We start from the raw sequence: 23,466 nt of genomic DNA, 5'->3' as shown, positions 1-23,466 counted from the left end.
ACATTACTGATTTTTGCAGCCTTTATATCCGAATTTAAATTTCCAAGCTACTGGAGAAAAGTGTATGTTTAGTTTAAATATTTGTAAAAATTTTTTATTAAACTATTTCACACTCATCATGCATTTTTGACCAGTGTCAGAAAAAATGTAAGGCACTTTCTTGAAGCAATAGGTTCCATGTTTACATGGTTTCAATTTTTGTGTAAAATTTCCAATGTCTATTAGTTTGCCTGTACCTTGTCATTATTGGGCTAGTGCTGAGAACACCCCACACACGTTATTAGCATGAATTGACGAGTGTCCAGTAGTGTGATGTCTTTCAATGCATGTTGACATGACAGTTATACTCCGATCAAACACCATTGTTTAAGAGTTAAAATAGACTTGAAATTCATGGGATATATGAAACAGGGTAGACACCATTGATTACTTCCAACTAGTTCACATCAAATAACTAGATCTTTGGAGAGAAAAACTTGTCCTCCCTCTAGCATTGTCTCATTTACAGTTGTCTTGGTCTGATGTAGGTCTGAAGCAACCGAGAATGTTGGACACTAGTCTGTGTATGTGATAACTGTATATGTTCACTTTGCCATGTTAATTTTGATTCATTTTTCCAAAGTTCTGGTTTTTCTATGAGGCTGACCCGTGAAGATTCCGGGGTAGAATAGGTCTTCAGTAACCCATGCTTGCCGTAAAAGGCGACTATGCTTGTCGTAAAGGGCAACTAACGGGATCGGGTGGTCAGATTCGCTGACTTAGTTGATACATGCCATCGATCCCAATTGCGTGGGTCGATGCTCATGATGTCAATCACTGGATTGTCTGGTCCAGAATCGATTAGTTTACAGACCACCGTCATATAACTGGAATATTGCTGAGTGCGGCGTTAAACAACAAACAAACAAATACTATGAGGCTTGTTAATAGGAGCAGTGTTCGAAATAAGCACCTGCCCATAAGCCCATGGCAGGTAAATCTCGTGACAGGTCTGTAGTTTCAGATTTGTTCATGTTGTATTGGTCCTTCTGGCCAGCAGTAAATTTATGTGTCAATTTATTTGTCACAGAAAGCTGATTTTTTTATAAATGAGAGTTTAGACAGGGCTTGCAGCTTCTGAAGTCAGTGGGTCCTGATACCACTAGCATATATTTGTATAGGAGGCACGTTTTATGCCTGACATGATTTTCGCTAGGTTGAAATGTGTTTGTTAGTGCATGTAACCATGGTTACATGTCCAGGCCTCAAAGTTACAACTAAAATGGTCGCCATTGCAACCTAAATTTCTAAGTGTCTAAAATTCAGAGGTAGCATAATGACTACCTTGAAAAATATCTTGTGGCTACTAACTTCTATTGCTACACATATGTAGACAAAAAAATAAACATGTCTGCTACTAATTTTACTCGCAAATAATTCCACCTAAAGTCAACAATGACCCGAAATACATAAATATTTATGCAACTAGTATTTTATTTTAGTTGATAGTTTATTGGATAAGCAAAGATATATTTATATAATCTAGTAACTTAAATTGCATCATTGTTCGGTTCACAAATAACAAAAGTCAAGTACAGTTTCCACTAATATACAATTTCAAGACTAGTGCTATGACTTGTACATGTAATAGTTATTTGATAAAAGATGATTTCAAATGCTTTTGGCTACCTACAATTTTGGCTTGACTTCTTGATTTTACCACTGGCTACCAGGAAAAAACTACTTTTAGCCATATGGCTACTTGGTAAAAAGTTTGAGGCCTGATGTCCAACTTTCAGTTCATTAGTTATGCAATACCGTATTTGACGTAATAAGCGCCCACGGCGATATTTGTTAATATATTGGCTAGTGAACAATTGCTATTAGCACCCCTTTCGATTGATCAATGTACACAAGACTTATATACTTATGTTTAATACGTGTGTTATATGTATTCTTAATTATGGGAAATTAAATTCTGGAAAAATATATCTGTTGTATATAAACATTTCAGGCTGTCAGCATAAACCACGAAATTAACGATCTTTCATCTCTGTTGTTTTTCACCAAAATAATGTTCTGATAAGAGCCCCCTATTTCTAAATTTGAGAGCGCCCTGGTCGCTTATTACGTCGAATACGGTAATAGTCCATGAAACAGCTCAAAATTATGAAATTGAAGTATGTGACCATTGTCACTCGAGTTGACCAGTTGACACGCCAGAAACCTATGATTATGGGTTAGAATTCCGTTTTGCCCTGATTATGTTTCTAGGTTTGTCAGCACCATACCCCTGCTCGTGGGTTTCACCGAAGTGTTTAAGGTCTAAGACCTGAATCACTTCTAGCTTTCCTCCCACATTAAGCTGACAGCCTGTGATATAACTGGAATACGGTTAAAAGCAGCGTTGTACCCAACTCCTTCACTTGACTTGTCAAATATCAATATCGAAGGAAGCCCTCATAGAATGAGAGAGTTGAGAATAGAGTGAGAGTAAATATATTCATCATGGTCAGTGAAGTGTCACGCACATGTATATTATGTACAAGTAGTTATATGCATACTGATAATATGATATACAGTCAAGTCTTTTTATTCCGAAACTCGTAATCTAACAATCGGCTTTATCCAACACTAATGATCGGAACCTATTAAATCAGTGCTATTTAGACCTGGTATTTCGACAGTCCCAAACTCCCACTCCGACTCACCTAATTTGCAATGAATTACTGAAATCACTCATTAATCAGTCTCGTTAATCCAAGAGTGATCAGCGTATGCTGTGGTCTTCTGCCTGCGAGTACACAGCCCATGTTTTTATGCGAGATGAGACGAGACGCTAGTAGTTACAAATTACAACAGCTGCAGAGATAAGCTTTCTTAACAATAAGCAATTAATGCTACCGCTGAGGACATCCCATTACAGGTCATGTCAAAACCACCTTTCACGAACTTTGACCAACCAATGAAATGACTAACAGGAAGTCGTCATTAGCCACTGAGAAAGCTGCTTTTCTTGAGCTTTGCGTCACTAGTTTCAAACTGGTGACTACCATTCCAGTCTATGCTTACAAAAATATTTTGAATCAGTCAACAGTAGTTTTGTGTTGAGCTTTAGAGGTTGCATGATTAGAAAACATTTTCTACTAATATGGTAACATAACGATATGAATACTGGAAATTAATGCGTCTCCAAATTAATATGACTGCGGAGTCCTTGCCAAAAATGCGACCACATTTTAGCTCTGAGTAGAGCCCTGCCGTAAAAACAATAAACAGTGTTTTCCTAAAAACAACACACAGTTTATATGTTTACTCTGTTGACTGGCATTAAGGTAGTTCAAAGGCAATAAAATAATTGGAACCAACAACAGTTAACTGATGGGTATGGAGAGAAGGTGTCAACAAGCTTGACACGAGTGGGTAGAACTCTTGACCCCAGCAGTGATAACTCAACAGATGCCCATTGTGTAATTCCTATTCTTTAAATGACATTGTTATATACTTGTTACAAATGCTGCCCAATAAACCGTTTTTGTGATTATATTCAAGTTGGTATTTCCGCTATCCAAAGTGTGCAGTGAGGCCCTCTTATTGTTAATAGTCATTTTGGTGATATAAATGCGATGTTTATTAATCATGTTAATGCAAAGACCACTCACATTTTTTGCATTTAATTCACACTCACCTTAATTTCAAGATTTACAGTATTTCATTTTTTATTTTTTTATTTCAACATGTTTGTATCATTATCTATTGTGTACATGGTGTAGTTGTCCGATTTTTCAAACGTTGAAACAACTTCATTTTGTTTATCTGACATACTCATGAATCCGACATACTCATATGCAGCCAACCATGTCAGATTATCAGTACTTGACTGTTATAGCACACAAATGTGCATACAGTATGAAGGCTATACAGAGTAGTATGCAAAAGACTCTTAAAACATCATATATTCATTAAAATGTTCGTCAACATCACAACATATGTATTAATATACCTGCCCTATAGCATTTCAATTTGCTAAAGAAGCACCTGTAAAAGACAATATTTGTATACAATTAAAACGTCTCGGCATTCTGCTAAGAATTGCTGCCAGAAGTGCCTGTATAATATCAGTGTTTAAACATGTTAAAAGTATAACAATTTTATGTAAACTAGGTACACTTGAAAAATCACATTTATTATTGATATTTGCTGCAATTTAAAAAAAATTCAATCTAAGACCCGCGTAGTAATCACAGTCTATGAGCATGATGAGGACGCGTGTTTTATCTTCAATGACAGTAGAGTGTGGTTGGCATATTAGCACATAAATTGTATTGCAATGTATGGCAATACTGCAATACGTATTTGGTCCCAAATTATATATATTTGTACTGTTAAAATGGTTCTTCTTTATTCAATAATCCAGACTATAGATGGGTAGTATGGATAAACAAGACTACCTATTACATCATCAATATGGAATGGTAATTTTAAACAGCAGGAAGCATGTGCTGTTTACATGGTTTAGATATTCATCCAAATGCCTCAAAATCATGGATATCATTTTTATAATCATGTATTAATTCTTTTATAATCATGTATTAGTTATTTTGTGACTATCGGAAAGGGTTGTATTGTGGTACATGTATTGGAAGCAACCGTATTGCAGTATACCGGTATACCAGTTACAACTATTAGGGCACTGCAATTCGTTTGTAGAGTTGCTTCCCTTTGGCACGCCAGAAACCAGTGATAGTGGATTCAAATCCTGATTAGCCTGATTATGTTTCTAGTTTTGTCAGCACCATACCTGTGCTCATGGGTTTCATGTGATAAATGTCATAAGACCTGCATCACTTCTGGCTTTCCTCCCATGTCAAGCTGACATGCTGTGACATAATTATGATAATTGGAATACTGTTAAAAACAGCAACCTGACCGACCCACTGTCTCGCTCATACTTTTAAAGTCCAAATTGCTTCAGGGCGCAAGATAATTTGTTATGTATTGACTTAATGTCAAGTTATCTTTCACATTGGGATTGATGATTTTTCAGTGGGTATTCAATATATTTTTACTCCTTTAGGTCCAGTCTGTTGGGTATGTTTAGACCAATATATATTATTAAAATATTCTGCTTGAAAAATGCTGTTCAAAATGACTTCTATATTGTACTTGTTCACAGTGTTTGAAATAATTTTTACACCCAACAAGACAGTCGGGAAGGTAACCACAAATGTTGCCTGCCCATCTTCAAAGTTATCCGCCCGTAGTCAGACATTATAAATCTGCCCAGTAGTTAACATGGTTAAGGTATGATAAGGACTGGTTGAAAGTTGCCATTTTGAAGGGTTTGCTATATGTTATCATTATAGGGATGAGTGGACTAAACATCCTAGTTTCTACTGCTGCAGGGGGAGGCAGGCAGGCAGGCAGTTATTTCCGACACTGCTTGTTCATGAGTTGTCCTATTAAGTGTGTTACATGTCGCTTAAACACACAACAGTGACATTTCGTCACAATAAGGCTGAAATATTGCCGATGTGACATTAAATTTCAGTCACTCACCAAGTCTTTGCCGTGTTTTCCAACAATTTTACTTCCACCTAATAATATATTACCCACTGCAAAATTGTTTTCCTTATTCGTGATCAAAATACATTTCCTCCTTGTTCCAACCATGAAACTACGCGCTAAATAAATATTGTGCATATTATACGCACCATTCTGATTCAGACACATTTAGTGTAACAAGACGGATGTTCCGATTGAACATTTTAGTCAGGCATCGGTTACCTCCCTTTATCTGCTTGTCAACCAGTCACTTGTACGCGAGACGGTTCGTGCAGTTTCGAAGAAAGTAAACATGTTTCAACGCGATGGAAAATGGGTGTGCATTGGTGTGCGTGAAATAATTCATACATTTTGTAACTCTACGATGAATAAGCTTTAAGAAAATACTACATGTTAGTTTCTGAAAAATATGTACATAGGAGAAAATCGCTGTCAAAAACAGAACATTTTGCTCGATTTTTGCACATTTTTCTCCCAATTTGACCGTTTATTATTTTTCTTATGACATTTTTTTCATTTCATTCGATAACTAGTATAATGATCAATAACTGTACTTAATTTTGTTTTATTATTTTCACAAATAACACTTGTAGAGACATTTTTGTGCAACATGCAGAAATCCATGGTCCACTGACAGGCCGTCACGCATACGAGTGACACCTCTAAGGTGGTCACTTGTACGCTAGACGGGAGAGCCGTCTCGCGTACACGTTACGTCCTCTACTGCTCACAACAGTGATATACATGTCTAAGTAACAATAAGCAAGACACAGAGCGTATTTGTGTAAAATAGCCCCCCTCAAATATTCAAAACCCAATTACTTTCAATTAACTTGCGTAATGAAACGCATGCATTAAATGAAAAACTCAAGTGTTTAAAAACAGCACCCAATGAAGCTATTTCAGCATGGGTACAAAGGAGCTAATTTCCCAAACACAATTCCGAGCCAATTTACTTTCCGTGTCAAACCTAAATATTTAGAACAGTTATCATGGGTTATATACATCTAAAATATTTTATTTTAAATCTGAAAATGTTCTCTCTTTTGGGGAAACACCCTATAGAGTGATGAATAGATTAGTGAAAAAATATTGGTTACCTGGCTACCAACATGCCCAATGAAAAATGTAATAACCCAATTAAAATAGAAACCCTAGAGTAATGCCTGCATTCAGTCAGTAAATAAGTATCTGTGAAGATATTTATGTATGTAATTTGAAAAAGGATATATTGGGTAATTATGCAGAGTATTGTATGCAATTGTATATTTGTACACAAACAACTCCAAGTTGATTGGGTGATGGAGATGTTTTGTGCATATTGTAGGCAAATATGCAACTTATCTGAAGCTTTCTTTTAAAACTGAACGAATATCTCACAATAAGGCTTTAAGAACTTGTTCTCAGAAACCACAATGTCAAAGAATGGTTAAACTTGGCATGTTTTGAGTAGAGCATCACATTTGGTTGTTATTACTCAGATGTGTTCATCCCTGTAAAATCTCTGTTAAATCTATTTTGTGAAGAGAAAAAGTTAAGACTTTGAAAAGTCTCTTTAGAAACTACATTGCCAAGGACGTTGAAACTCTGGTATTTTGTGTAGTAACACTATGGGACTAGATGTTGTCTTGGCAGTTAAAAAAAAGACATTTTCCACTGAAAGACATAGAATAAGAACATTATCATATTAGAAATGTTTAGCTCATTGAAATGTATCAACATCATCAATGGCTGATCATTATATATTATATATATTATATTATATAATATAAATGTCCAATAACAATCAGTGATGCGTTTACGACGTCCCATATAAAAAAAATACGCACTGATAAAAACTGGGCTGCATAAAAACAACCTACACGCGTCCCCTTATGCGTTTTTCATTTTGAAAAAAAGTTTACTTTACGCATAACTTGTTGTTTTGTTTCGAGTTTATCTCGCCTCCCAAAATCCTTGTAATACATACATAAAAACAGACACTTAAAAAATTTCAACGAGACACTTTATTTGTGCTCAGAATTGCTTAAACATGTTAAAATATACCTAGTCAGGTCTACATTTAACAAAATTACATGGGTGTCGGCATGCGCCCAAACCCCCAGAGATAGCTTCGTCCCTTCACCGCTTAGGCTAACCCTTAGGACCCCATAATTTTGGAGACCAATGCAAACACTGACAATGATATTTTTGGCTGTTGATAACCATTTAATGAGTGTATCAATGAGTGTATTGACCCATGAAGATCCGGGGTAGAATAGGTCTTCAGCAACCCATGCTTGCCGTAAGAGGCGACTATGCTTGTTGTAAGAGGTGACTAATGGGATTGGGTGGTCAGACTTGCTGACTTGGTTGATTCATGTCATCGAGTCCCAATTGCGTGGACGATATTAATCCCAGGATTGTCTGGTCCAGACTCAATTATTTACAGACTGCCGTCATATAGCTGGAATATTGCTGAGTGCGGCGTTTAACAACAAAACAACAACAACTAATGAGAGTATCCAATGGGTCATGTTTCATACTCTGGGCTCATTAATGTGAAAATATCAAACCACTGGTATGCAATAAATATTTGAACTTCCCATTTCAGGTGATGAGTAGTGCTAATTTCCCAGGCGGTGGGGGTGAAAGGCGAGGAGAGGACAAACCTGACAGTCTCCCTCCAGCTGCCACGCCCACTTTAAGTGGTACACCCTCCCACATCCAAACCCAGCAACCCATCATGGACATCAAGTTACAGGTAACATTAAAATATCATTTATGATCATTTGATTAGTATTAAACAATCAATTTGAAAGAAATACAGGATGTTTTATTACATCGAATACGGTATCTGTTGATGAAAATTGAAGAAGCAGTGCTTATCATTCAGGATGTTATTGTGAAAATATCTTTTTTTCAATGTTCCTATTCAAGAACGAAGCTTGTATGGTTGAAGTCGGTGTTTAGTTAACCATAGTCAATGATTGATTCATTTCCTTGAAACAATTAACACTTATTGTCCATAAATGTTAAAACGTATTTCCCCTATTATATTATTTTTAATGTCTTCTTTTGTTTTGTTCATTTTTTCAATCAGGGATTTACTTGGGTCTTTCTGTTTTTGAGTCCAGTGGACTCTTGAGTAATATATTTTTGGGGGCCAAAGCTTGAATATGGGGGTCCCAGGATGGCGACCTGTGGCACGCTTCACTTGATTTGCAAGAATGTTTTTATTGCAAATACTCAGAAGTAAGATTATGATGAAAGTCTGAAAAAATATTGATCAGGTTAATGATTCAAAAGGCCATAAATTTATTTGTGTCAGTTGAAATTATTTTCTTTCAGTCTCACTTTGTATGCATATAGGACACAATATTGTGCATCAAGTAAAATCCTGGTAATTAAATCTGTAAATAATAAAACGCTGAAATAATATTAGACATGCTCTTGTGGTAATAATCATGTTGATCAATCATTTTACCTTACTAAAATAAGAGGGCGGTCGGGTAGCCTAGTGGTTAAAGCTTTCACTCATCACGCTGAAGACCCGGGTTCGATTCCCGACATGGGTACAATGTGTGAAGCCCATTTCTGGTGTCCCCTGCCGTGATATTGCTGGAATATTGCTAAAAGCGGCGTAAAGCCATACTCACTCACTCACTACTAAAATACGACAAAAATTGTTTGTAGTAATGTGGAAAACAGGCACATCGACCTATTATTTTCATTAACCTATACACCTACTGATTTGTTTTTGCAGACAATTAGACCGAAGATAAACCAGTCCGTGAATCTTGGTCATCCACACCAACAGGCGTTATCAGCAATGTTACCCACAGGTAAACAATGTTGATCATTTATACAGACCTGGGCCCCGTTCCACAAAATCACTTTTTGGAACCAGTGAAGAATTGATCTTCAGTAACCCATGCTTGTCGTAAGAGGCCACAAATGTGATTGGCTAGTCAGACTTGCTGACTTGGTTGATGCATGTCATCGTATCCCAATTGTGTAGATCGAGGCTCATGATGTCAGTCACTGGATTGTCTGGTCCAGACTTCATTTTTACAGGCCGCCGTCATATAGTTGGAATTACTGCTGTATACGGCACTAAACCAACTCACAAAACTTTGTGGAACAGGGCCATGAATTCTCAGCTCACCGGAACTATAGGGCTGGGACAGTACAGCAACTGTGAGATCCAATAGTTGTCACGATACATTTCTCACGATCAGATACGTTTCACGATACTTGTATGTGCTCTTATCTGGGGTGCGTTTGTCATCTTTTTCATAGACAGGATAGTCAAATACCTGGCACACTGACGATTTACTGTTGGCAGTGTCAAGTATGGTTCAATGGATGAAAATATTTACTTTTTTTTCACTACTAATTTTCACTAGTACTTAGTGTTTGGTGTAACAGACATTAAAGTGAACATTTAAGGCGGGAATCAATATTTTTTACTTAGTTTGCGACTGCGATTGATATTTGTATTGGGAAGTAAACCTTTAATCTTTGCATACTTTGCCTGTACATTTTTAACTTATTTTAACCTCTTGACTAAAAATGTGCAAGTATTGACGACCATCTGTGTGTTATACCAACTTTACTCTTAAAATGTACTATTAGACTTCTTGATATATTTTTTGCATCTTCTACAAAATTATCACCATTAGGAATAGGTCCCCAGCACTCTATTGCTTGTCACACTGTGGGACCAGGGTTAGAATAGGTCCCAAAATCTCTATTGCGTGTCACATTGTGGGACACTGGTTAGAATAGGTCCCCAGAACTCTATTGCTTGTCACACTGTGGGACCAGGGTTAGAATAGGTCCCCATCACTCTATTGCTTGTCACACTGTGGGACACTGGTTAGAATAGGTCCCCATCACTCTATTGCTTGTCACACTGTGGGACCAGGGTTAGAATAGGTCCCCATCACTCTATTGCTTGTCACACTGTGGGACCAGGGTTAGAATAGGTCCCCAGAACTCTATTGCTTGTCACACTGTGGGACCAGGGCTAGAATAGGTCCCCATCACTCTATTGCTTGTCACACTGTGGGACCAGGGTTAGAATAGGTCCCCATCACTCTATTGCTTGTCACACTGTGGGACCCAGGTAAGAATAGGTCCCCATCACTCTATTGCTTGTCACACTGTGGGACCAGGGTTAGAATAGGTCCCCATCACTCTATTGCTTGTCACACAGTGGGACCAGGGTTAGAATAGGTCCCCATCACTCTATTGCTTGTCACACTGTGGGACCAGGGTTAGAATAGGTCCTCAGCACTCTATTGCTTGTCACACTGTGGGACCAGGGTTAGAATAGGTCCTCAGCACTCTATTGCTTGTCACACAGTGGGACCAGAGTTAGAATAGGTCCCCGGCACTCTATTGCTTGTCACACTGTGGGACCAGGTTAGAATAGGTCCCCATCACTCTACTGCTTGTCACACTGTGGGACCAGGGTTAGAATAGGTCCCCATCACTCTATTGCTTGTCACACTGTGGGACCAGGGTTAGAATAGGTCCCCAGAACTCTATTGCTTGTCACACTGTGGGACCAGGGTTAGAATAGGTCCCCATCACTCTATTGCTTGTCACACTGTGGGACCAGGGTTAGAATAGGTCCTCAGCACTCTATTGCTTGTCACACTGTGGGACCAGGGTTAGAATAGGTCCCCATCACTCTGTTGCTTGTCACACTGTGGGACCAGGGTTAGAATAGGTCCTCAGCACTCTATTGCTTGTCACACTGTGGGACCAGGGTTAGAATAGGTCCTCAGCACTCTATTGCTTGTCACACAGTGGGACCAGGGTTAGAATAGGTCCCCGGCACTCTATTGCTTGTCACACTGTGGGACCAGGGTTAGAATAGGTCCCCGGCACTCTATTGCTTGTCACACTGTGGGACCAGGTTAGAATAGGTCCCCATCACTCTACTGCTTGTCACACTGTGGGACCAGGGTTAGAATAGGTCCCCATCACTCTATTGCTTGTCACACTGTGGGACCAGGGTTAGAATAGGTCCTCAGCACTCTATTGCTTGTCACACTGTGGGACCAGGGTTAGAATAGGTCCTCAGCACTCTATTGCTTGTCACACTGTGGGACCAGGGTTAGAATAGGTCCCCATCACTCTATTGCTTGTCACACTGTGGGACCAGGGTTAGAATAGGTCCCCAGCACTCTATTGCTTGTCACACTGTGGGACCAGGGTTAGAATAGGTCCCCATCACTCTGTTGCTTGTCACACTGTGGGACCAGGGTTAGAATAGGTCCCCATCACTCTATTGCTTGTCACACTGTGGGACCAGGGTTAGAATAGGTCCCCATCACTCTATTGCTTGTCACACTGTGGGACCAGGGTTAGAATAGGTCCCCAGCACTCTATTGCTTGTCACACTGTGGGACCAGGGTTAGAATAGGTCCCCATCACTCTGTTGCTTGTCACACTGTGGGACCAGGGTTAGAATAGGTCCCCATCACTCTATTGCTTGTCACACTGTGGGACCAGGGTTAGAATAGGTCCCCGTCACTCTATTGCTTGTCACACTGTGGGACCAGGGTTAGAATAGGTCCCCATCACTCTGTTGCTTGTCACACTGTGGGACCAGGGTTAGAATAGGTCCCCATCACTCTATTGCTTGTCACACTGTGGGACCAGGGTTAGAATAGGTCCCCATCACTCTGTTGCTTGTCACACTGTGGGACCAGGGTTAGAATAGGTCCCCATCACTCTATTGCTTGTCACACTGTGGGACCAGGGTTAGAATAGGTCCCCATCACTCTGTTGCTTGTCACACTGTGGGACCAGGGTTAGAATAGGTCCCCATCACTCTATTGCTTGTCACACTGTGGGACCAGGGTTAGAATAGGTCCTCAGCACTCTATTGCTTGTCACACTGTGGGACCAGGGTTAGAATAGGTCCTCAGCACTCTATTGCTTGTCACACTGTGGGACCAGGGTTAGAATAGGTCCCCAGAACTCTATTGCTTGTCACACTGTGGGACCAGGGTTAGAATAGGTCCCCATCACTCTATTGCTTGTCACACTGTGGGACCAGGGTTAGAATAGGTCCTCAGCACTCTATTGCTTGTCACACTGTGGGACCAGGGTTAGAATAGGTCCCCATCACTCTGTTGCTTGTCACACTGTGGGACCAGGGTTAGAATAGGTCCCCATCACTCTATTGCTTGTCACACAGTGGGTCCTGGGTTAGAATAGGTCCCCAGCACACTATTGCTTGTCACACTGTGGGACCAGGGTTAGAATAGGTCCCCAGCACACTATTACTTGTCACACTGTCGAACAAGGGTTTGAATAGATCTTCAGCACTCTGTTGCTTGTCATACTGTGGGACCAGGGTTAGAATAGGTCCCCATCACTCTATTGCTTGTCACACTGTGGGACCAGGGTTAGAATAGGTCCTCAGCACTCTATTGCTGATGTTGCTTGTCCACCAGAATGAGTGGTTAAGCTTGGTGACTTGGTGTGTACCCTGAACGTGTGGGAAGTCGTTCATGATATCAACCATTTATTTATCTGGTCAGGATCATTTAGGTACATGTCATCTCGAAATAGCTGGAACAGGAAAGCAAACAAACAAGAAAATCTTAGAAATTGTATCCACAATCCTACACTTACCACTTAATACCAAAGTTTGTATATTTTCAGGTTTGGTGAGCACTCCAACTGATGGGGTCCATGGTCACATCGCTACGACGCCTTCCAGTGGGCTGTCGGCGGGGTCACATGGCCAGCTATCTGCCGCAGTGTCCAATCTTGTTCATCTCAGTGCCTCAGTAGCCGGTGGCGCTACTCAGGCTCTAGGCAATGCCCTCCCGTTGAACGTCATTACAAGAACTGTCCCTCCACGACCACCGTTCGCTTCACACTTACCTAGAGGTATCCTTTGCTCCTTACTCTGTCTGTGAGCCTGAATATGTTGGAACTATCAGCCTGAAAGGAGACTGAATTTACTTTAACATTCGTTTGATCAGTATCTTGTGGTTAGAGAGTCTGGAGAGCGGGAGGTCAGTTCGATTTACGGCTGTGTCATACCAAAAGATGCTAAGAGATGGTACTTGTTCCCATCCTCTCTGTCTCTTAGTATTAAGGGGGGACTACTCACTTTTGAGACAAAAATGCCCAAGAACATTTAATTTTATATGCAGCTCTAGAACAATCCCATTGTCACTTTGTACATCAGCACTGCTTGCTACCAACTCCCTGTTTGTGTTCAATGGACTCACAGTTGATGATCTCTCAGGGGCATGGCTGGCCCAGTCGTCTAAGGCGCTGCGATTCGCTGTGCAGAGTTGCGTCCCTTGGACACGCCAGAAACCTATGATTGTGGGTTCGAATCCTGGTTTGCCCCGATTATATTTCTAGGTTTGTCAGCACCATACCCGTGCTTGTGGGTTTCACCGAAGTGGTAAACGTGTGAGACCTGCATCACTTCGGGCTTTCCTCCCACATTAAGCTGACACGCCGTGATATAACTGGAATACTGCTAAACATGTTAAAAGCAGTGTTAAACCCAACTCACACGAGTATTAAGGGGATACAACAAGGACTTGTCTCCTCAGAGTCAGTATGTTCTGTTTGAGAAGGATATCCATGTTAAACTGTGGCATGGTATCTCAGTGGGCAAGCACTATATCACCTATATTAGTCCGGACTAGTACAAGAAGCCATGCAGGGTTATAAACACCTGTATACAGGTCTCTATATAAGTGCAATAATCTAGAGCTCGAAGTTTTACCATGTTATGCCTCACCTCACTCTTCATATATTACAGGAGCAATCGCCGCAGCGGCTTTGTCAAAGACATCTGGCAACATCGCTACCGCGGCCCCAGCTGTGGTGCGACCTCCGGTTCAGATCCCAGTGTCATCAAGTGCTATCCACGGAGCAGGTGTTATCCCCACCATACAGCCCTCCCTAGGGAGGTCACCCATACTCTCAGCCATCAAACAGGCGACGCCCCCCTCCACACGGTCCCCCTCTCCTGCTGTCAACATCTCGACCTCACAGCAACCCGAAACTCATCGGTAATTGTTACCATAGAAACCCGAGTACTTATGACATACATCATACGTGATGACAACTTGTAAATATATGATAACGATGCCATTTGCTGACAAACTCCTTTCCTGTTCTAGATCAGGCTTTGCTATTCATGGCCAGCCCCCAACCAGCAACACGCAAAATATCCAGATCACGTTGACGACGACGAGGTCCACAACGGCCATTGAGATTCCGAAGCCTGTCAACACCCACAGCCAACAGAAGCCTCTGAATGTCCCCAACCCCATGTCCATACAAGCTCCATCCAAAGTTATTGTCTCGCAGACAGTGAACCCACTGCTGCCTCATCTCGCTAAACCAGGTACGAATACCCCCCTGTCCTGACCTGGGTTAGTATACATCCCCAGCATCCTATGCTTGTCGTAAGAGGTATGGTTGTAATTTTTGTTTCAAGTGAATTTTTCAGAATAGGTTGCACTGGTGCATGTTTTGCATGGCTCCTGAAATATTAGAAGTAAAGGTTTTCAAAACGTTTTAAAGGTATAAACTATATTTTGACATGACAATAGGGTTCAAAATTAACTAAACGTTTACATGACACACATATGTCAGTCCAATATGCACAATTGTTGAGATGGGACTTTCGTAAGTCAAGGTAAAACCCTGTCTGGTGACATTTCCACTGGACAACCACTTTTACCATTTTACAAATGGCAAGGGGGCACGGGTGGCCCAGTCGTCTAAGGCGCCGCGGTTCGCTGTGCAGAGTTGCGTCCCTTGGGCAAGCCAGAAACCTATGATTGTGGGTTTGAATCCCGGTTCGCCCCGATACCCGTGCTCGTGGGTTTCACCGAAGTGGTAAACGTCCGAGACCTGCATCACTTGGGGCTTTCCTCCCACATGAAGCTGACACGCCGTGATATAACTGGAATACTGTTAAAAGCGGCGTTAAACCCAACTCACTCACTCACTCTCTACAAATGGCAACTCTGCAGCAGATCAGTTTTATGAACTAACGAAAAGGAAAATTGATTTCTAACACTGTTTATTTTGTTGTGTTTATGGAGTTATGGTATTACAGGAATGTATCTTGACAAGCTCAGAGGTCTAGAGGCCCAATGGTCTGCAGCAAATGTCACTACAGATTCCCAATTGGAAATTACCAATTTCCCCAACCTGCTGTTAGAGGAAAACTTGTGTGATAACTTGGTCAAGGTGACTTGTGTTGCACTGTCAACAGGACAATCAAGAGGGAGATCATGTATTGATTGTCTTACATTATTGCATAGACAATAAGATTTTTGTTAGACATATCGCCAATTTGAAAAAAGGTACAGATGTTTTCCCAGTTTACCTGCCACAACACGCTTCGAAATACAGCATACCGTATTCGACGTAATAAGCGCCCCGCTCTAATAAGCGCCCACGGCGATATTTGTTAATAATTTGGCTAGTGAACAATCCCAATTAGCACCCCTTCCAATTGATCAATGTACACAAGACTTATTTATTCGTGTATAATACGCACTCGTGTGTTATATGCACCCTTAATTATGGGCAATTAAATTCTGGAAAAGTATATCTGTCGTGTATAAACATTTCAGGCTGTCAGCATAAACCACAAAATTTATCTTTCAACTCTGTTTTTTTCCACCAAAATAATATTCTAATAAGAGCCCCCTATTTCTAATTTTGAGAGCGCCCTGGGCGCTTATTACGTCGAATACAGTAGTCATGCCATCAAGGAAATGTCCTTCAGACGAACTCGTGGGGCCTGTTTTCCCTATTTACCTGCCACTTGGTTTGAAATCCTAGATAAATCCCTGAACCAGCTCCAGTCAAATGATAATGGTGATCAGAGGTGTATTGCTATTGTTTCAGTGAGTCTGTCAATGACAGGCCACATATCGTCAGCCAGTGCCATGCCCCTCACGCCCGGCTCCATCACAACCACTACAACTGTGGCGTCAACACCTTCAACAATACCTATAGGTGGGTCACCTCTAAGGAGGGTCTTGATAATGTTTTTGCTTTGTATACATTATTTGTTTGGAAAATTAATTGATTGGTCTGATGGAGTTCAGTGCATGAACAATGGCTCAGTCGTTTAAGGAGCCTCAATTCGCTGTGCAGAGTTGTGTCCCTTGGACACTTCAGAAACCTAGATAGTGGGTTCGAATCCAGTTTCGACCTGATTATGTTTCTAGGTTTGTCAGCACCATACCCGTGCTCGTGGGTTTCACCAAAGTGGTAAATGTCTGAGACCTGCATCACTTTGGGCTTTCCTCCCACATTAAGCTGACACGCCGTGTTATAACTGGAATAGTATTATACTGTTAAAAGCGGCACTAAACCCAACTCATTATTAGCCAGTTTACTTGCTTGCATCCCTCTTGTTGGTTAACAATAACAACCGAATTCATACATAAGTGATTGAGGAATGTGGCATTTGCAATCCTTGAAGTATTGCCACTAATTTGTCAAGATCAATTAAATTATTATTTTTCTCACGAACGAATGGTCAATTTGTGGTTGAATCTGCACATGAAGTTGTTTAAGAGCCTTCATACCTGTCCTGCTTACAGCCAAAGTAACCCCTCAACGACAGCAACAAACCATCCCACAGCCCAACAGTGTGTCCCAGTCGTCATCAGCCCAAGATCTTAGTCGAACAGAGGCCCCAACATCATCATCCACCCACCCCCACGGGCAGCCAGCTGGGGGACTCTTCATTCCACAGACTCATCGTATCCCAGCAACCACTGCACCAATCACGACAGCAGTAGCAGCACCTTCTTCAACACCACAGCAACAGGACTCGCGGCTTGAGAAGTAAGTCTCTTTACAGCCTGAGTTGGGGGAATTTGGTTTGTTTGTTGTTTAACGCCGCACTCAGCAATATTCCAGCTATGTGACGGCGGTCTGTAAATAATTGAGTCTGGACCAGACAATCCAGTGATCCACAATTGGGATACGATGACATCAACCAAGTCAGCAAGCCTGACCACCCGATCCCGTTAGTCGCCTCTTACGACAGGCATAGTCGCCTTTTAGGGCAAGCATGGGTTGCTGAAGACCTATTCTACCCCAGATCTTTCATGGGTCTCTCTACACTGCCTTCGTTGGGTGAATCTCTCGCTACAGTCTTCGTTGTTGAGAATCCTTCCTGAATGGAACAGTGACAATTAAAGAGCTATTGGTTTTGAGGATCAGCTAACAGTGTTGTCTGAAGAGCGCGTTTCTGCGTCTTGGACGCACAAATATGAGTTTGAACGCACCTGCGTATCATGTGTGGGTCTCGTGGACCCAGTGACTGGACTATTATTAATTTCATATCAAATGGCCATGTTCTCTATGGTCTGTAGGTTTGCTTCAGCCAATCAGGTGCCGCATATTAAGCCGCTCGGATACATTCATAATTCTTTTAGCTTGGTGATTGGTCGAAAACATCATGACCTCATGTCAAACTAGAAATATCCAGGCAGATCAAGGGTATACTTCAGACACGTGGTAATAGTGACCGGCGGGATCAAGTGACCGTGTAGGATGGTACGCTATATTATTGCAGTAGTTAATTTATAATGGATCGTAATGGGGCACACTTACAAACTTATTAAATATGTGATACGCAAAATGTTTCTTGTTCTTTGTTCAACTTTTATGACACATAAATTAGGATTGATCGATGCTGATTTTCTTGACTGAGTTCGGTAAACAAAGCACCTTTCATAAGTGAATCTTACCGCAGTAAGGCTGTGTGGATTATGTGGTTTACATCACTTCCTGTTTTGTATTTTGCATAATCAGTATGCATACGACTGAGGTTGGGTCAAGGGACTTCGTCTGAACAAATGGGTTCTTTTCTAATCCATTTGGAATGGAGGTAGGGGTAATTCCACTTCAAAAACATCCCAGAAACTATCATAAAAAAAGTTAACGCGTGTATACCTGCAAGTAGCCGTGACATAGAGCAACGAGTCCTGTATTCGATCATGCCATGAAATATATCAACCTTAGATTTGTATAAGTTAACAGTCGACAGGGTGTGTGGATTACGAGATTTATCAATACCTTGACACTGTATATGATAAGGAATAAATGCGAACACTTGACTGTAAGCATTGTTTTTATCTAACAGACTCTGAATATTTAGTTATTCTACAACAGACTTGTCCAGCTGTTAATAATTCATTCTTTGGTGAGTTATATTAAGAATTGCAAAACAGATTTTGCCAGAACAGTTATCAGTGTAACTGACATGTTTAAACATTTATAGCACCTGAAACATTTTGACCAGATTTATCAAGGAAATGCTGGATCCTGAACCCACTCTTACTAAAAAAACGTTTGATATGCCAATTATGTCATGACTCATTGATGTAATTGTCACAGTTAAGACATGAAGTCACTTCTCAGTACAGTAGCATCAGAACAGCCATTGAACTTGACTGAATCCATTAACTTCAAATCATTGGTAGATCTAGGTAAAAACATTCACAAATGTCTGTCCCTATGACCCCTTACCAATGGCTGATAACCCGTATACGGCCTTTTCATTAACGAAGTTAGACATTAACATGGATAATTTTGTGTTAAAATATTCATTAATATCAAATTTCCATTTTAAGAAATTGTTTGTCCCTTAATGCAAACCTCTTGGTCATGAGAGCTGGATGTACCCTGATGTGAACCTTTCTCTCAAGTTGCCTGTTTGTTGATATTTTGCAGTTACGAAAAGATTTCTGATTTTTTCACAACCGCTGTGTTCTGTTGTTAATGCTATGTTATAAAGCTGTAAATTGGACCTCTCCATTTTTGTTTGGGACCCCTAATTTTATGATGAAGGGGTCCAAGTGATCCTAGAAAATTCAAGCCAGAGCAGACACTGAGATAGTATGTGGTTAAAGTGAGTGAGTTTACTGCACTGAATTCATTATGTATTTGTTTCCCAGCTGACGGGATTGGGTGGTCACACTTGTTGACTGATATATGTCAACGTATCTCAAGTATATGGGTTCATACTCATTGTTGAGTAGGTCGTTAAAAAAACACACCTGTAACCCATTCTTGTCCTAAAAGATGACAAGGTGGATCGGATAGTCAGTCAGTCGGTCACAGGCTGATTATGTTTCATTGTACCCCAACGACATGGAACACTGCAAATGATACCAATAAATGGCTCGCTTGGTCTGTTACACAGCTTAAATAGTGCTGACTTATGCTTAATTACAAACCAACAAATCCATGAGGAAATACTGAGCCTTCATGGTGTTCTATCCTTACCATTGACTGCTCTGTTTCAGCCGGACAGTGGGCAATATCCCCCAGCTGCCCCACCTGTTCTCCCAGACTGACCTGTGGCAGAGCTACCCGCTGCAGTACCAGCAGCTCGTGTACCAACAGGTGGCAGCACAGGCAGCACAGAACCCCCTCTCCACCCCCATCACCACCCCCACCACCACCCCAGTCAGACCGGGCCCCGGAACACTCATCTTCCCCCGACCGCAGGTGGAACAGTCAGGTAGATATCCTCAGGTCGTTTTTGATTTTATTGTTTTGTGGTTGTTTTTGCTACCCTGCGTTAAAAATTGGCACTGGTCTTGTTGTCCTTGCCAAACTGCCCAATGGTTAAGGTATCATAAGGACAAGGAGACATTTGCCCTTTTTAAGGGCTTTGCCATATGTTATCATTATAAGGACTAATGGACTAAAACTGTTAGTTTCTATCACTGATTGTCTACTTATATCACAAGCTTGGGTTGGTTGAAATAATATTATGATAAATATGTGTAACGAAATATTATTTTTTCCCTTTGTCTCATAGTTGGTTTGGTAGATTTGTTTAGTTGAAAATATTTTTATTCACTTTCTTATTATACCCCCGACCTTTTATCCTAGCTATTTAATTTGAAACTACTGACACACTAGGCGGGTCGGGGTTATAGTGAGCCACGCTCACTTTTGGCCTTGTTTTTAAATATTTTATAGTTACACCTACATCTGTAAGAGAAAACCAGTTACATTTTGTTTTGTACATGGTGTAGTTAGATTGTTTTATTTTACTTACCGTATTCGATGTAATAAGGACTGCCTCCGTGGTCTAGTGGTAGAGCGTCCGCCCAGAGAGCGGAAGGTCCAGGGTTCGATCCCTGGCAGCGTCATACAAAAAGACGTTAAAAGATTGTACTTGTTGTTACCCTGTCTGGCACTCGGCATTAAGGGGCTAAAACAAGGACTGGTCGGCTCAGAGTCAGTATATTGTGTCTGAGTGGGGTATTCATGTTAAACTGCGGCATGGTATCTCAGTGAGCTAGCACTATAAATCGTCATCCGTCCGGACTAGTACAAGCAGCCACACACACACATGCACGTCGCTATATAAGTGCAATAATTTTCGAACGTCGAATATGGTATTCATCCGGAATCAATCAATCAGCAAAACCTAGTTATTTTACATCAAGCACTAGTCCGAAATGAACTGTGTACTAGTTGTATATGACCAGTGGTGTCTAGCCCTGACGTCGCAAACTATAACATCAACCATTCTTCACAATATGAATGTTGGTACTAGAACAGCCATGCAGGGTAACAATAGGAATGTTGGTACTAGAACAGCCATGCAGGGTAACAATAGGAATGTTGGTTTTAGAACAGCCATGCAGGGTAACAATATCAATGTTGGTATTAGAACAGCCTTACAGGGTAACAATATGAATGTTGGTTTTAGAACAGCCATGCAGGGTAACAAAAGGAATGTTGGTATTAGAACAGCCTTACAGGGTAACAATATGAATGTTGGTTTTAGAACAGCCATGCAGGGTAACAAAAGGAATGTTGGTATTAGAACAGCCTTACAGCGTAACAATATGAATGTTGGTTTTAGAACAGCCATACAGGGTAACAATATGAATGTTGGTTTTAGAACAGCCATGCAGGGTAACAAAAGGAATGTTGGTATTAGAACAGCCTTACAGGGTAACAATATGAATGTTGGTTTTAGAACAGCCATACAGGGTAACAATATGAATGTTGGTTTTAGAACAGCCTTACAGCGTAACAATATGAATGTTGGTTTTAGAACAGCCATACAGGGTAACAATATGAATGTTGGTATTAGAACAGCCATACAGCGTAACAATATGAATGTTGGTACTAGAACAGCCTTACAGGGTAACATTTGTGTGTGTTGCAGTTCCAAGCCAGAACCCGAACCTGGCCGCGACGCTTCAGGCTCACGGTATGACGATGGGTCAGACCCAGACTCTGAGGTTCACCAACTCCATGATGGTGCAAGTGGACCCGCGCCATCCCATGTCCACCATGCACACCCAGTTTGCCACTACGGCAGCCGCTGCCGCCGCCATCACCAGTGGGGCTTCTCTACCTCAACAAGACAGTAAACCAAGTGAGATATTTACAATTATCATCGGTTCATATGTTCTGGACATCATACACATTGGATGGCCATGTTTATCGCGAGTATTCCGGCTGTAACGAGGGTTTTGGCAGCACACAGACATTGTAAATACTCAGATAAAGGCTTGTTTTTAAGATAATGTTGTCTTTTATAAGGCTTCATAAAATAAAAGAAATGGTTCTCAGGCAATTTATTTTTTAAAAATGGAAATAAAAACAAAACATGCAGCGGACTTTGTGCTGAAGCAGGCGATGCCTGAGAACCGAACAAAGATTATTTTTTTTAGCCTAAAAGATGGAGATGTTTTTACAGTAGTTCTTGTGATTAGTGAGAAAATTACGAATGTCTTTTAAGCGTCCGAAAACCCATAACACGGGGATATATTGGAGATCTTTCATGATCACACTATCTGTGCAGTGCATTTTGTTATGGTACCATGACAATATACCAATGACAATTTCAAAGCTCAATAAGTGTCATAGTTGCAGTGCTGGAATTTCTGTATACTGAACAAAAAGGGTAAGGATTGTGAATATTTTTGAGGGTATATATTTGTAGTCACGACAGGTGTAGTGTAGCACACAATTTCATAAAAATAGTCCGAAAAATATGCATGATCCCTAACTTTTTTTCTTCAGGATTGTTTGACTTAGAAGTTGTAAAACATAGACACGGTTGAGATGATTATGCCCTCTGGTGAGGAGGAGGACTTTGTCTTGTGTTTCTAATAGGGCTGTTGGGTAGAATAAATGCACTCAAATACCCGTTTGTCATTACCCAACTTGCACTCAAGTACCCGTTTGTCATTACCAAACTCCGACTCAAGTACGTGTTTGTCATGAGCCCCTGTTTGTGTGTGCAGCAATCTCAGCCACGCTGTGTCGGACCCCGCCCCCCGCCTCCATGCACGACGCCAGCCACAACATGAGTCTGTCCACTGCAGCTACGGTCGCCAGCAGCATCTACACCAGCTCCCCCAACATGCAGACACAGTCGTCCTCCATCAACAACCCCAGTGCCTCGCCGCGCCCAAGTATTCTCAGAAAACGAACCAGCGAGGGGTAAGATATCAGATCCTTTTTTAGAAATTACTGGTTCTCAGGTTTTTGATTTTTTTGGAAATTGTTGGAAATTGGTACCATTTATGTTTTTTATATGTAAAACTTCATTCTGTGCGTCTTTGATAATTGCTTTGGTAACTGAGAACAGGGTTTTACATGACGCAGAAATGTGCGTGAAGTTCTCACAAATGTATAGAACGGATGCAGAGAAAAAGTACATGGTGCGTCCCTCAGGATCTGCATTAAATTCTTGACAAGAAATATAAATGCCTTGTAATCTATCGGACCGTCATTCAGGCGATGTTTCTGACAGATCACGATCTGAAAAATACTATCATGAAAGTGTATCCCTGGGATAAACCGACCCATTTCTGCAGAATCTTTTTTCTGGTCCTCAAAATTTGGCTTATCTGTGGACAT

General features: G+C 41.0%; 1 protein-coding gene across 1 annotated transcript in view; it reads left to right on the top strand.

Annotated features, from left to right (window-relative positions):
• The window catches only part of LOC124144054 (histone deacetylase complex subunit SAP130-like), a 31,935-nt gene that overhangs the window by 815 nt on the left and 7,654 nt on the right, over positions 1 to 23,466 (top strand). Inside the window, exons 2-11 of the mRNA XM_046513292.2 lie at positions 8,138 to 8,287; positions 9,290 to 9,368; positions 13,213 to 13,443; positions 14,339 to 14,591; positions 14,703 to 14,929; positions 16,450 to 16,560; positions 17,154 to 17,400; positions 19,872 to 20,089; positions 21,761 to 21,973; positions 22,848 to 23,046. Of these exons, the coding sequence (XP_046369248.2) occupies positions 8,141 to 8,287; positions 9,290 to 9,368; positions 13,213 to 13,443; positions 14,339 to 14,591; positions 14,703 to 14,929; positions 16,450 to 16,560; positions 17,154 to 17,400; positions 19,872 to 20,089; positions 21,761 to 21,973; positions 22,848 to 23,046 (1,925 nt within the window). The 5' untranslated portion in view covers positions 8,138 to 8,140. The remainder of the gene's footprint in view (positions 1 to 8,137; positions 8,288 to 9,289; positions 9,369 to 13,212; positions 13,444 to 14,338; positions 14,592 to 14,702; positions 14,930 to 16,449; positions 16,561 to 17,153; positions 17,401 to 19,871; positions 20,090 to 21,760; positions 21,974 to 22,847; positions 23,047 to 23,466) is intronic.

Source organism: Haliotis rufescens, unplaced genomic scaffold (assembly GCF_023055435.1).
Source record: "Haliotis rufescens isolate VD_foot unplaced genomic scaffold, xgHalRufe1.0.p SCAF_52, whole genome shotgun sequence".
NCBI lineage: Eukaryota > Metazoa > Mollusca > Gastropoda > Lepetellida > Haliotidae > Haliotis > Haliotis rufescens.
Note: the sequence above shows the minus strand (reverse complement) of the source record. Positions and strands in the feature narration are given on the sequence as shown.